Consider the following 13,541-nt stretch of genomic DNA (forward strand, 5'->3'; position numbering starts at 1 on the left):
TTTGCACAGTAATGATCTCAAATGGAGCAGTGACGCTTGAATGCTAGCGATAGCATTAGCCTGCTGGACCCCATTTGATAAACACTATCCCAGCATTATGTATGCTTTCTCTTAGACAGAAAGATACGAATTTGCGTTGCCATTACTTCATTGATTAGCTGAGGTAAAAAAAGATATTAGAAGATATATTTTTCTCTCCGGGCGACCCGTGGCAAACACAAAACGCTGACCGGAAACAACAATGTTTTCTTCTTCTTCTTACTTGGAAATCACGTTGAAGGAAGGCGCATTACCGCCACCAGCTGGATTAAACCTGAATTGCGCAACCAAGTGACGTATTATATCTATGCGCATAAATAAATACATTATTTAATTTATAAATAAATAAACATAAATGCGTGAGAGAGATAGAGATAGAGAGCTTTTTGTTTGAATTTAACGCACAATTTAGAAATCAATTCTACATAAATACTTTTTTTTTTAATGTTTTGTTTTCTGTGGATGTGATCCTGAGGACCCCCTTGAAAACGGGATACTACATCTCATGGGGCTTATCATGGGACACATTTTTATCCCAATAGAACATGTCCATAAATAAATAAATAAATAAATATTGGTGATATTTTTGTTTTGTTTAGTAAACACAAAACATAACAGCGCTTCAGTATACAGATCCCCTTTAGATATAATTTTCAATGTAGGTCTTCTTCAATAACAAGTAAATGCAAATTAAAATGGTGGTAGTATGAGCGAAAGGAAAAAAGTAAATATTTTTTCAAACATTTTTATTGAAAATGTACAATAGAATACCAATACTGAACAGAGTAAATGTAATGTGGGAGACTTTGACTAGTTTCGAGGATGACTGATACTGGAAGAAATGTAAAATTGTTGACGTCAAATGTTACTTCACACTCAGAATAACATCTAAAGATCATAGGTAATAAACAACAAATCTTCACTTCAATACACAAAATATATCCTTATAAATTATATAAATGCATAAGTATACCTCAATACGTAAATTTGGAAATCAGCTCACTTCTTTTTTTTTAAACTTATATTTGGCAAAATGGTAAAGTTGCAACAAATATACAGTAAAAATCACAATTTCAATAAAATAGTAAAGCAAGTAAGTATTGTCAGGGGATGAAAACAAGCATGTGAGAAAGCAAAGCATGTTAAATAATGTACATGCAAAATATATATTTTTTTTAAATGCATAAACATACAAGTTTAATAAAAGGCCTGTTCATGTGACGCCCATGGTACTCAACAGCAGAAAAAAACTGGCACCTTAAGATGTAAGTATTGCTTTGACTTGGACATGATTATGGATTACTTCTTTTTGAGTGTGTGTGTGTGTACATAACACTAACGATTCTCAATGTAAAACATACTAAAATATAATAATAATAATGATAATACTGTATAATGCCTAAATAGTGCAGCAAACTCTTCTCCATATAAATTACTGTGCTTTGTAAGGGGGATATCATTCCCATTCACACAAGTGCATAGTCCAGACGACCTATATGATATTCCAATGTATGTAATTATTAACCACCTAAATTAAGACAGAACATTAGAATCAGAGCAGAAGTCTCAAAGATGCCTATAGTTCTCAGCCCTAAAACTCATAAGGTAGCTTGAAATACCATGCGTACCACATACGGCCATGATCAGCAAGGGTGAAGCAATGGGGAAATAAGCAAGTTGATACAGTAAGAAAAGGAAGGAATTGAGGATGTTCGATTCTTGTTGAAGATGCAATCCCGTCTCCAAGTTGTCATGACAGTTTAAAAGAAGCTATAGAGACAAGACAGACAGAAATTCAGAGGTTAGAGGAGCCAAAGCTGGATTTTAATGTTTAGTTTGAGAAGAACAGTGAAGGATATGAGCTTGATTTGAATCAACCAAGTCATAGCCTACATTGTCATCAAGATAGGAAAGACTCCAGTGATGTTGCTGCATGGTGTTACGAGAGAAAACGTAAACATAATAGTGAACTGAAAGAAAATGAAGTTAGTGACAGGACACGTGTTATAAGGTGCACAGAAAAGCAAATATTGGTCAGTGGCAAGTTATACAAGAGGCAGACAATACATCAAAGGAACCCATATAAGGCGAAGCAGGGTAAAGGTTAGCAACCATGAACGGATGTATCCTCAGTGCGCCTGGTTGTCCCTCAGTAAAGGACCAAGGACCTACTCAGTGCAGAGCCAGGGATTACTGAAAATAAGAACGTACAGACCAGTGAGCTGACCAGGGGTGAAATTAATCTGTCAATTCTGACTTTAACTGGAAAAAAATAAAAAAAAATAAACTCCCTTTGAACATAACAAGTGCATTATAATGATATCAAAGCAAAGTCTCAAAGAAAATATGGTACATTCCATCCTGCTATTCAAAATGAGTGTGCAGAAATGGGTCTTTATTTTTCATTTTCAATATTGTTGTGAAACACTGATACAGAAGGCTCCCAGTAATGGGAGTGACGTATGACTTAAAATGTGCCTTCATTATAAGAAATATAAAAAAGAAAGATACAATTGCACTGACAGAACATTTAAAATGTCACATTTGTGTAAAAAGAAAGTGCAAATGTGAAAGCTAATACAAGTAAGAACACATGAGGTATGCTGTAAGTGACTCCAAGATGAAACTTTTTATGCATCAGGCTAGAATGAATTGCATTACATCAACAAGTCTGCAGTCTGCAGCTCTTACTGAAAATGAAAGGTAATTATGAGCATGGTCGTAATAATCACCACTGCACTCCAATTCACTATAATTCATCGATTATATGACTGAGAGTCCCTGGTCCCAGTATCAAATGCTTCACTTTAGCCCCAACACATTTTGTTCATCACAAAAGTCATCGTGTATGTTAATACATCAACAAAGCACACTACCATGCAAAAAAAAAAATCACAATATATAAAAATAGAAATGCATATTTGTCAAATTTGTATAAAATAAGCAATAGAATTGCTTTTTGACACTACAAACTGGACAAGTCTGAAAGCAAATATTAGACCTTAGTGGTACATTCAGCAGTGAGAAGCAGTGCACAGTCATCTTCCACATAACCGGGCATGTGGAGGGTTACAACATGGGGTTCAGGTGAGGGTGAGGCTGGGGAAAGGGAGGGTATGATGGGGTAGAAACTCATTCACACCGGGGTGGCCACAAGCACTTGTTCTACAGGAATCCTTCACTGAAAATAAAAGAGAATGGCTGTTAATGCTTCCTTTGTTAATATTCATTAGGACACACATGATGCAAGTGATATTTTTGTCACCGTGACCATTTGAGAAAACATTTTGTAATTGGCCGAACCCATTAGTTTACAAATAAACTAATTTGTCAAATCATAGTAAAACAAATAGATGTAGTATATGAGTCTCATCTACTAATGCGCTCCTCAGTGATTTGTTCTGAAAAGCTTTCTCAGCATTTTCAGCAGCTATGTCTGTTAATTTATATATTATATATTCATTTATTATGATAACCATTAGCTGCACCCTTGAGACAACTAATCTTCCTGGGCTACTTATGCTCCTTTAAGACTTTTGGAAAAAAAATCAAGAGCATTGTAGAGGAGAAGCAGCAGGGGTCGTCATATGGCAATGAGATCAACACAACATGTCATCTCAATAAACAGGGAAAAGCCCTGAGGCAGTTTCCTGCTCTGGTCTGACCCGTTAGTCTCAAATCAGTCTTCAATAGTGCTTTGTACAAGCACAGAGCAGGGAGGGGAAACGACACGAGAGAGCAACATAAAAGGATCGTTGTGGATTTAGCGAGGGCTAGAGGGCTTCAAGAGGATGTATTAAACCCGAAAAAAAACTGGTTTATTCAGAATCTGGGATGGTTGAGTGGTGTGTGAGTGAATAAAACACACAATTGTACAGCGACTTTGAGCGTCTGGAAAAGCGCTATTATTATCATTATTATTGTCTTGCACAGTGTTGGTCGACACTGCAAAACTAACTGTAGTGACACACGTGATGCCATTGTTTACTCAGATGTAATTCCAAAGCGGTTTAGGGACGCCTTACCAGAAAAGGTGCTTCATGCAGCATGCAGGGAGTTTGGGAGAGGTTAACTGGAAAACATTATGGATGGAATATATATTTACACGTGCACTCACATGAAGTTAAATACAAGCAGTAATAAAAACACAACTTTTTTTCACACCGGCATTTCACTGAAATAAAGAGGCACTATAAGTGGATTTGAGTGAACCACAGGCAGAGAAATGTTTAGAAAGCAGTGTTCAAGTTCAGACAGAGAGGTGGCTGTGGAGAAATACATTCATATTAAAGTAATAAAGAAAGAAACCTTCTCAGTGCAAGTGTCTTCTTCCTTTTTTAACAGGCACCGACTCACATCAGCTTCAACACAAGATCAGCACAGAATTATCAAAGAGAAAGTACCAGAGGTGCATTCACCATGAACTGTACTGTATACATGTTTAGGCTCAAACCAAAACACACAGCAATAAAGAAAGAAAAACCTTTTGATTGATTTTTTTGTTTGTTTTTGTTTGTTTGTTTTTAATGGGAAACAAATATATAATGCTAAAAAGCTCAAAGTGGTTTGGATCAAATATCACAAACAGGCCTTTTCCTGTTGTTCTTATTACTAAGCTTGATATGCAAGGTTGAGCTATGAGTTCACAGTTCATGTTGTTTATAGTTTTTTGTTGATTATAGTTTTTTGTTGTCAAACGCTGGTGACATAGGAAGAGGTGGAGTTCCATAGAACGATGACTGCACCTGGCCCATCAGTACAGTATGGTTGCACGGCTAAAGTTATGGAAATTCTAAAATCTTAAAAAAACAGATACTAAACTAACAGATACGTTGTGGGGAAATGGGTAATCGAATATGCACTTTATTAATTTGATTCATAACCTGACATTGTACCTCAGGTGGTCTTCTGCACCTGGCGCGGGAGAGAAAGAGGGAAGCATACTTACTTTTTCCTCTCTTTATCCCTCTTAAGTGTGGTGGATGCCCCTGCCTGCTGCGCCTGGTTCAGCAGTAGCTCTGCCGCAGTCTTTTTCTGTTTGAACATGTTGAGCTCGTCGTCCAGAGACTTCTTCTTTTCCTCCAGCTTCTTCTTCTCATCTTGATGGAGTTTCTTCAGGCGGTCAAACTTTTCATGTAGCTATGTGGGAAGAAACCATGCGTGAGGAAAAAAAATAGACATGGAAGAGACGTAAAACTCTTATTAACTCAGAGGTACCTCCTTCTCTGCTTCTTTTAGCTCAGCCTCTTTCTCCTTCACTCTCTGGACAAACATCTGCCGCATTTCTTCCTCTTTTTTCTGAAGCTCACCCATAAACTCATTTCGCTTCGCCTCATAGGTTTCCTGGAGACTGATAGATGAGAATTCATGTTTACATTCAACTGAATTACAAGAAAGTACTGAATGAATGGGAGTGGATTTGTTAACACATATTTTGCCATGGACTGCTACAGATAAATGACAGAGGAAATAGAGCTCAACTAACACAGACATGAACTTGCAGTGAACAAGGTAGGCGAGTTGCGCTGAGCTGTTTGTCTGCATGCTAAACGCTAGTTCAGTGGGGTAAAACCAAACTGAAGCGCAGCTGTGTGTGTTACCTAAAGGGTTTGCTGTCCGGGTCTGTGTCTTTGAAGCCCATCTCCTCCAGTTTGCAGCGGCGGTAGAGCTCGTAGTGACGAGCGTGTGTTTGCTCTCGCAAGTCCTCCATGTTTACTCTGATCAGCATTTCCCGTAGTTTAACAAAGTCGCAGTGATTCTCATTTTCCACTGTCAAATGCACAAACATTAGCCATCCAAGACATGTTTGTAAAATGTATATTATACAGTTTTTGAGCGGGAAGTCAATGCAAAATTGCTTTATTTGTTCGGAATATTTCCTTCTACTACTGTAAAATAAAAAATATGCACGTTGTTACAGAAAGCACGCTGTAAGTACTATAGCTCTAGTTCATTCAAATACAGAACAATGATTTTAGCTTTTGGCGTAACCCTCAATAACAATCAATAAGCTATTTTAACAGGCTCACAACAGAGACATCACTAACTTGATACATCACTGATGGACTAACATTCACCAGCAATAAAATCAATTACCGAGTCCAACTCAGTAAAAAGGCAGAGGCTATAGGTTTCAGGTAACGTGCTTAGTGAAAGCAGAGACGCTACCAACTGTGGTTATGCAATAGTTTATCTCCACATCGGCTGTTACTGTTGATGACTCTTGGATGAAGTTGAGTGGAGCAGCTCTATTGGGATAGAACACAATGACTCACCCTGCACTGTCCCCCAGGGGTACTGCCGGGCCTTCACCATCTTGTTCCCAATCTTCACTTCCTCTGTGCTCCCAACCACAGCAAACGGCAAATGACTCTGTTACGGAGAAAGCAATGAAGCCACATATGCTAGTTTAGATCATTTACTCGGAAAGCTTTACATCGATAAACAACACTGTTGATATGATAGCTGTGGTAAGTGGTAGAGCAAGCATTTCATTATCAGCAACGCAAAGGTTTAGTTCTACCATTTTCCTTAAGATATGTAAAGATGTTGATGTCTTACATTCATTGTGGAGTTGATCTCTGCCACGGATTCGTCATCAGTGGGGAACTGGTAGATCTGAACTCCGTTGCTAACCAGCTCACTCGTGATTTTGATTTTGAACTTAGCCAGCTCACTCTTTGACACAGCATCAGACTTCGCGATGATGGGAATGATATTAACCTAGAAAGGTGGTTGATTAAGATGCACATATTCACTATGCAAACAGCAGTGATGTCAAGAACTTACTTTAAAAAGGCACACCGCATAACATTTTGAACTATACTGTTGCCGGCAAAACAAAACATGCTCCTAATGACCAGCTCAACACAGAAGATGCTACTACTGCGGCGTGTAATAAAAGCATGAATTTGGATGAGGATCTAACCTGTTTGAATCTCAAATTCTACTGCCTTTCGTCACATCTCCATGGAAACGAGCTGTAGACGTACCCACTCCCGGTTAAGTTTACCGTCATATTTTAGGAGGGGTGAGCCTCATAAATGTTTGCTATTTCACTTATGAGGTATTTTTCAATGATGAAAAATATCGGTCATAAAGTAAATGCTTGTATTTCAATTTTATTCATTGGGTAAAATTCTACGCAGTGTAGCTTTAAGTATTTTAATAATCATAACATCCAAAGTATAGAAGAAATTATATAACATTTTATATTCCACGAAGGGTTCACATTAGAATCTTAATACCTCGTCGGAATCATCAATATACAATGAGTCAACGGAGAATGGTCTTACCTTGCTATCCAATTTCTTCATAGTGACCAGGTCCAGAGACTTGAGAGAGTGTCCAGTGGGTGCAATGAAGTACAAGCAGGCATGGATGCGGGAGTCGTGATAACTATGTAGCGTCCGCTTAATTTTCAGCTCTTCCTGGAGATATGCTTCAAACTGAGTATCAATAAATTCCACAATGGGCTTGTAGCTGCAAAACAATATGCATTTAAAATTACACATGTATGAGTAGAAACACAAATACAGGGACAGCCCAGAACAGAAAGCATATTCACACAAACCAAAAAATGAGCCACGTAGACTACTTTTAAATTCAACAGCACACACAAGAGCAGTTACCTGTCTTCTTTATTGATCTGGTCCCCAAAGCCCACAGTATTGACTACAGTGAGTTTTAGTCGCACGTTGCTCTCCTGTAGTTCATAGGTATTTGACTTGAGTGTAACTCCTGGCTGGTTGTGCTGCGTTGGGTCACCTTCAAACTTGGTGTTGAATAATGTGTCCATTAAAGTTGATTTTCCCAGTCCAGTCTCACCTGTGAAATAAAGATGTAGCATGTGTTCAATACCACGCCGTGTTGCACCAGCTGCATGCACTAGTATCTTCGGTACAATGTCAGTGTTACTTCACAGATTTACTTCATTTTTCAAATTGGAATTAAGTTAACGTACACTACACATTGAATCAAACAACTACAGCTTGTAAAAAAGAGCAATATCTCTGTTACTGAGAGTGGTCAGATGACTCAATTACTAAGCCTGCTCTGTATGAAAAGCTATTTTTACCCCTTAGAGTCTGTTTGCAGGCCAAGACTGTTGGCCCATTTATGCACTGTATCTTAGGCTTATGTTCATGCTTCCTTTTTGGTAGTGAGAGAGAAAGATAAATATTTGGTTTGTAAGATGCTACAATTATTCTTTTGCTTTTGCGTTAGGAGTGATGTTTAATCCTAAATTAAAGTATGACTCTTAGTAATATTGTAATGAACAACAAAATAGTCATGCTTCACAGATGCTTTAACACGATCAAATTCCAAATTTTCCCATTATTAGTTAGTATTTATTTACAAAGATACAAAGACTGATACTAATACAATGAATTAAATGTATCCAAAATCAAACACCGAAGGGCATAGGTCACCTGATGCCGTCTCTCGACACAAACTCTGCATCTTATGACTCCCTGAGCCAGAGTTATCTTATGACCCGAGGAGGGGAAAAAAAAACACATTTCATGCATGATATACTCACCGACACAGAGGATGTTGAAGCAGAATCCATGGTTTACAGACTTATTCACCAGCTGGTCTGGCATGCTATCAAAACCGACATGGCCTGACAGGGGTACAGCACGAGCACCTTCACCCTGTGAATACGATCATCAAAAAGATATGCATGAGTTATTATTCTACCTAAACATAAGAGAAGAAGTTACTGACTTCCTGTTTTGAGATTCTGTTTCCTCATTGTCTACACAGGTACTAACGACGAGACACAGGCCACAGCTCACACAGTTTGCCTCAGTGTCGTGTTTTAAGTGTCTAACCTCCCTGCTCTTTATTGAATCCATGACTCACTAAGAGGCTTAAGATAATGTTTTTCTTTCTTTTAGGCTGATCCCCCTTGCAAGCAAACACCAAGAGGTACGAGTGCCACTGTTGCTATGTGTAGGCGTAAAGCTGGAGGTGACTGGTGAGCGCATCTTGTTGGAGTCCACTTTTTTGTGAAATTTATGTGCAGTATATGTGATGCAATGGTAGAGATGCAAAAACAAACAAACGAAAAAACACTACAGTTCAACATAATGCTCAACCTCGACCTCAGCCAGTCTGCCATTATGTGGTTAACAAACTTTACAGAAATGTTGCTTGCCAAAATTCCAGTGGAAGTCCTTCAGTTTTAAAATAACCAGGCTTGTTAGAGGACTGCAGAAGATTGCTTTGGACTGGATTGTTGAAATTGACTTTAGACAGCTGACAAAAAGGGGAGTCAGAAACACCCAGGGCAACAACTGCACAAGCCAACGTTCATTCATTCATTCATTCATCACAGTATAACAAAGCATTGATTATGTTTGTTTACGGATATATATAATGAATGAGACGACAATCTCATAATACTAGACATTGATTTGTATTTTTCGACACGTGACAACGCCCGATATGTAACATAACGGGACATGAGAGAAATTACCTAGCGGAAATGAGGACGACACAAGCATTGAAACCGAAGCGTTTCGAGAAAAGCATTTGCATCCAAAGCGTCGCTTTATAACCGAGTTATACCAAACATTAGACTTTACGCCAGGCATCATGATCATTAGAGAAAGCAAATCTAAAAGCAGAATATACTACACGGCCCAGTCGTCCTCAAATCATAATCATCTTGACCACTTAACTAAACGATGAAATACACAAATACATATAGATTTCTCAAAGCAAACGGTTTAACTACACATTTAACTGGTAAAGGTTTATCTTGCGATTGATACAGATAATGAGCGAGTTATTCTAATTCATTAGGCTATGCCTCAAAAGAAACGGACCGATGCTAGCCTACGCAAACACCCTGCAACGCTTTTGAGAGGATACTATAAAGAGGATACACGCAATATGGTGACCCTATCATTTAAACATGACCATTACTACGAAATCAACCCTTCCTGTGTAAAATGAGCTACTCACCGCTTGCCGAGCTACCTCAGTAGACGCCATGGTCGTCTCTTTCCGTTGCAGAGGCTGCTGCCTGTATTCAGAGACGCTGCACCGCTGTGGTTGTGGTTACGCTCAAAGATGGCCCTTTTCGGAAGGTACCACTAAGCACACTTGTATTTCAGCAATCGTAGTTGATCATCACTGTAAATATTATGTTTAGACAATTAAATAACTGTAAAATCATAAATATTTAAGATTACAGAACAGTATAAAGTACCTAAAATAAAGCTTGTCTTTATTATACTTACTTTGACTCCCGCCGCTGCTTCATTGGACTCGTCCATATACAATTTCACAGAACATGAAAGAAATGGTTCAGAAAAACTAGTGACAACAAAAAACAAACAAATATAATAAATACAAGTAAAACACACAGACGCTTTGGATAAAAGAGAGAAATGTTTATATTAAATTTGAACAAAGTAAGAAATAGTTGACTTAATATAAAAAAGCACAAATGGATGGGGGGGGGGGAATGGGGGTGCACATAACTTATCCTTATCCTGCATAACATAGCATTGCATGTGAAGTAAATAATATAAAAACACGTTTTGACTGAAGTTCTGTCCCCGCCCATTCATGACCTAAAAGCGGCCAATGGGAGGAAAGTGGCCCGTTTAAAAACGCAGCCGCGGAAACAGCCTCACAGTCAGTGCTCTCAACTCCAACCAAAACATCTCCGGACAAACAGCAAACCCACCAACAACACTGGGTATGATAATACGGGACGATAAGTGCTACTTTATTTTGTTTGTCAGAGTACGGTTATGACAGGTATTTTGAGACGGTTACCCCAACTGAAAATGTCATTTTTCTGGTCATTTCCAACGTTAGCTACAGACATGTTAGCGACGTTGGATACAAACAAAACCAACTGCTAGCTGAATGTACATTAACGTTAGCGTGACTGTGTGCCATTAATTAACATTATATAATGTTAGGTGTCTAAAGTGGGCAAATGAAACCCTGTGATCAAGGTAGAGCCGGTCTATCATTCAGACAATGCCATTCATTTGCCATAAATTGTGATACTTTGTTGACTATAATGCCAATAGTCTTACAACAGGATCAAATGAACATAACAAGGAAGGACAAGATATTTCCTTTATGTGTAACGTTTTTCCCCTAAGCAAGTTAACTGCATTTTTGTTTTCCAGACACAATGGCAAACATATTTTTCGAACAAGAAAATGCCTGCCTCCATCCACCAGGTTTGAGACAGAGGCTCCAGTCCGCTCCAGGTGAAGAGGCGGTTTTGGTCTCTTTTACTACAGTTAATGTTTTAAAATTATGTCTGGTTTGCTATTACAGAGAAGCTCCTGAAAACACCTGCTGGAGCTAAAGTCTTCCAGGCTTCATTTCAGCCTGGACGCAAAGCATTGGGGAGAGTAAACCAAGTGCTCCCTTTGACCCCATCTGTAAACGCACGCAAACTGGTGAAGCCTCAGGTAGTTCATGCCTCCTTATAACTGACAAGGTTGTCAATTTAATTTTGTATTAAGCACATTGTTTTCTTTTTCAGGAAACCAAACCGAAGGTTCCTCATAATAAATTGGAAAAATATCCAGATATAGAAAAATTCATACCATATGACCCCCTAGGTAGTAGAAGTCAGAACATTCATCTTTAAGTGTTATTAGTACAACTTCTGTGACCAAGCTCTATCTGTGTTTGTCATGGTTCCATGGCGCCTTTTTAGAGTTTGAGAAGTTCTCCATCCCTGAGGATTTGCTCCCGCTGAGTAAGCTTGCCCTGCCAGGACTGGCCTATATGTCGCACGAGTCGCATGTATCAGAGGAATCTGAAATGTTTCCTCTTCCTGCTCTGTCTCCAGTCAAGATTCTAAAGCAACCAGGTATTGGAGAATTGAAAATGGAGAAGTGTGGTTAGAACGTGATAGTTGTATGAAGAGGAGAGGGCACACTTGGCATTGTAAACCGAATACAGTTTTACTATCTTAACAAAATGTATTTCCCTTTTTAGATTATTGCTCTGAGCTGGATGACTTTCTTGACACTTTGGATAAATTGACTGTGGAGCTTCCTGCAGAAGCTGATCTACATGATTGATGTTTTTTTTAATGCTTTTATGATGTGTTCTGTTATTGAAATAAAGTTTTTGTGACACATATTGTGCCCAATCAATACAGCCATGATCCTTCCCCTTCGAGTGTGTAGTGAAACTTCCTGGTACAAAGATCACCAGTGCAGTTGTCACATGTGTTCTGTCATTGCTTTTACCAATGATTACAATAAACTAGGTTCCTCTTAAGAAGGGAAGCGCCTTTTCTTAAGTTGCATTCTTTGCTCTACCGTCAGCGAAAAATTCTGAGCCGGACTAGAACTTACAGGGAGGAAAGCAGCCATGCACCTGGCCCGAGACTTGGATTTGTGAGTATTGATCTAAAGTTGGCTAAAAGTAATTCAGTTGGAGCTGGAGAAAACGGTGATTGTTGACGCCAAAGAAAAGTACCATCTCAAGGGCGTATTTTCGTAATGCGAAATGTATGAAGGCCTGGGAGATGTAAATGAGAGAAGGGGAGTCGGCGCAGACTGCCAGAGCAGCGCGAGCCCCAGACAAGGCAGCGTTGTGGCGCGGCTGTCGAAGTATGGCATTCAGGTCATGCCCAGTGCTGCCCAGCGTAGGACGGTGCTTCAGCGGCAGCAAGAAACCACGGAGGGCTCTGCGTCAGCGCAAAGAGAGGCTCCAGAGAGGGCGTCACTTACAGCGGCCATGCGGAGAAAATATCTGAAAGAGCTACTGTTGACCAATAAATCACATAGTGGATTTAGCAGCGTTTTGTCCTCTCAAACGACCAGAGAATCATGTGAGGCGCAGGAAGCAGGCTGGGCTCTGTATCCAATGGAGCACGCGTGGATGCTGTCAGCGGTGGAAGGAAACTATGACACACTCCTGGAGTTTATATCAGAAGACCCCTACCTACTGACCAGAAAAGACTTCATCAGCGGGTACACTGTCCTGCATTGGCTGGCCAAAAATGGACAGGATGAGACTCTGCTTAAGCTTTTGAGCTACGCCCAGAATCAAGACTTACGCGTGAACGTGAACGTCCGCGGCAGTGGTGGACTCACACCGCTACACCTGGCCAGCATGCACGGCCAATACATGGTCATTAAACTGCTGGTCGGGGCATTTGGGGCCAACGTGGACACTATGGATCACAACGGGAAAAGACCGTGGCAATACTTAAAGGGAGACGCGCCTCCAGAGATGAAGGAGCTGCTCGGGACATGGGACGATGAGCACTGGAACACTTGCATTAAGAATGTAAACAAAAACAATAACTGCACAGAGATATTAGAGCCAGTGACTTTGGGTGAAGGGGATAGTGATGCAGAGAGCAGCCCCTTTGAGAGGACCAAGAGCAGAAGCAACTGGAGATTTGGTTCTTTCAGGAAACTGCTTCAATCTTTTACTAATCCAGGAAACACGCACATGTAATGATTCACGCATTAGTCCATGTAACTGCAGACAGA

General features: G+C 39.6%; 3 protein-coding genes across 6 annotated transcripts; 2 read left to right on the plus strand and 1 right to left on the minus strand.

The window, feature by feature from the left end:
* Nucleotides 1-870: 870 nt before the first annotated feature.
* Nucleotides 871-10,145, minus strand: septin6 (septin 6). 4 transcript variants are annotated; one of them, XM_079556353.1, is made up of 11 exons: nucleotides 10,015-10,145; nucleotides 8,582-8,696; nucleotides 7,671-7,866; nucleotides 7,335-7,521; nucleotides 6,601-6,762; nucleotides 6,315-6,411; nucleotides 5,640-5,808; nucleotides 5,257-5,389; nucleotides 4,988-5,178; nucleotides 4,065-4,111; nucleotides 2,825-3,220 (listed from the first exon to the last, which is right to left on the minus strand). In XM_079556353.1, the coding sequence occupies exons 1-10, from the start codon at nucleotides 10,042-10,044 to the stop codon at nucleotides 4,108-4,110; spliced, it is 1,284 nt and encodes a 427-aa protein (XP_079412479.1). In that variant the 5' UTR covers nucleotides 10,045-10,145; the 3' UTR covers nucleotides 2,825-3,220; nucleotides 4,065-4,107. The 4 variants fall into 4 exon arrangements, with proteins under 4 accessions (XP_079412478.1, XP_079412476.1, XP_079412479.1 ...); XM_079556352.1 differs by lacking the exons at nucleotides 2,825-3,220; nucleotides 4,065-4,111 and adding an exon at nucleotides 871-1,809 and having other exon boundaries at nucleotides 10,015-10,144; XM_079556350.1 differs by lacking the exons at nucleotides 2,825-3,220; nucleotides 4,065-4,111 and adding an exon at nucleotides 1,952-2,232.
* Nucleotides 10,146-10,681: 536 nt separating this feature from the next.
* pttg1 (PTTG1 regulator of sister chromatid separation, securin) lies at nucleotides 10,682-12,170 on the plus strand. Its single transcript, XM_079556367.1, has 6 exons — nucleotides 10,682-10,756; nucleotides 11,202-11,285; nucleotides 11,356-11,492; nucleotides 11,567-11,645; nucleotides 11,744-11,899; nucleotides 12,028-12,170. The coding sequence occupies exons 2-6, from the start codon at nucleotides 11,207-11,209 to the stop codon at nucleotides 12,111-12,113; spliced, it is 537 nt and encodes a 178-aa protein (XP_079412493.1). The 5' UTR covers nucleotides 10,682-10,756; nucleotides 11,202-11,206; the 3' UTR covers nucleotides 12,114-12,170.
* A 200-nt stretch (nucleotides 12,171-12,370) lies between these two features.
* sowahd (sosondowah ankyrin repeat domain family d) lies at nucleotides 12,371-13,509 on the plus strand. Its single transcript, XM_079556365.1, has one exon. It carries the CDS (start codon nucleotides 12,547-12,549, stop codon nucleotides 13,504-13,506), a length of 960 nt encoding a protein of 319 aa, XP_079412491.1. The 5' UTR covers nucleotides 12,371-12,546; the 3' UTR covers nucleotides 13,507-13,509.
* Nucleotides 13,510-13,541: the final 32 nt, after the last annotated feature.

Source organism: Gobius niger, assembly GCF_951799975.1.
Source record: "Gobius niger genome assembly, chromosome: 5".
Lineage (NCBI taxonomy): Eukaryota > Metazoa > Chordata > Actinopteri > Gobiiformes > Gobiidae > Gobius > Gobius niger.

Bases quoted from the DNA above. Each gene is read 5' to 3' on its own strand.
- septin6 (XM_079556350.1), bottom strand. From the start codon at position 10,044: ATGGCGTCTACTGAGGTAGCTCGGCAAGCG. The intron at 7,522-7,670 runs GTAACTGCTCTT...ATTGTTTTGCAG, and splicing joins CAGATCAATAAAGAAGACAG to CTACAAGCCCATTGTGGAAT. The intron at 5,390-5,639 runs GTAACACACACA...CTCATCTATCAG, and splicing joins CCGGACAGCAAACCCTTTAG to TCTCCAGGAAACCTATGAGG.
- pttg1 (XM_079556367.1), top strand. From the start codon at position 11,207: ATGGCAAACATATTTTTCGAACAAGAAAATGCCTGCCTCCATCCACCA. The intron at 11,493-11,566 runs GTAGTTCATGCC...TTTCTTTTTCAG, and splicing joins GCAAACTGGTGAAGCCTCAG to GAAACCAAACCGAAGGTTCC. The intron at 11,900-12,027 runs GTATTGGAGAAT...TTCCCTTTTTAG, and splicing joins CAAGATTCTAAAGCAACCAG to ATTATTGCTCTGAGCTGGAT.
- sowahd (XM_079556365.1), top strand. From the start codon at position 12,547: ATGTATGAAGGCCTGGGAGATGTAAATGAGAGAAGGGGAGTCGGCGCA.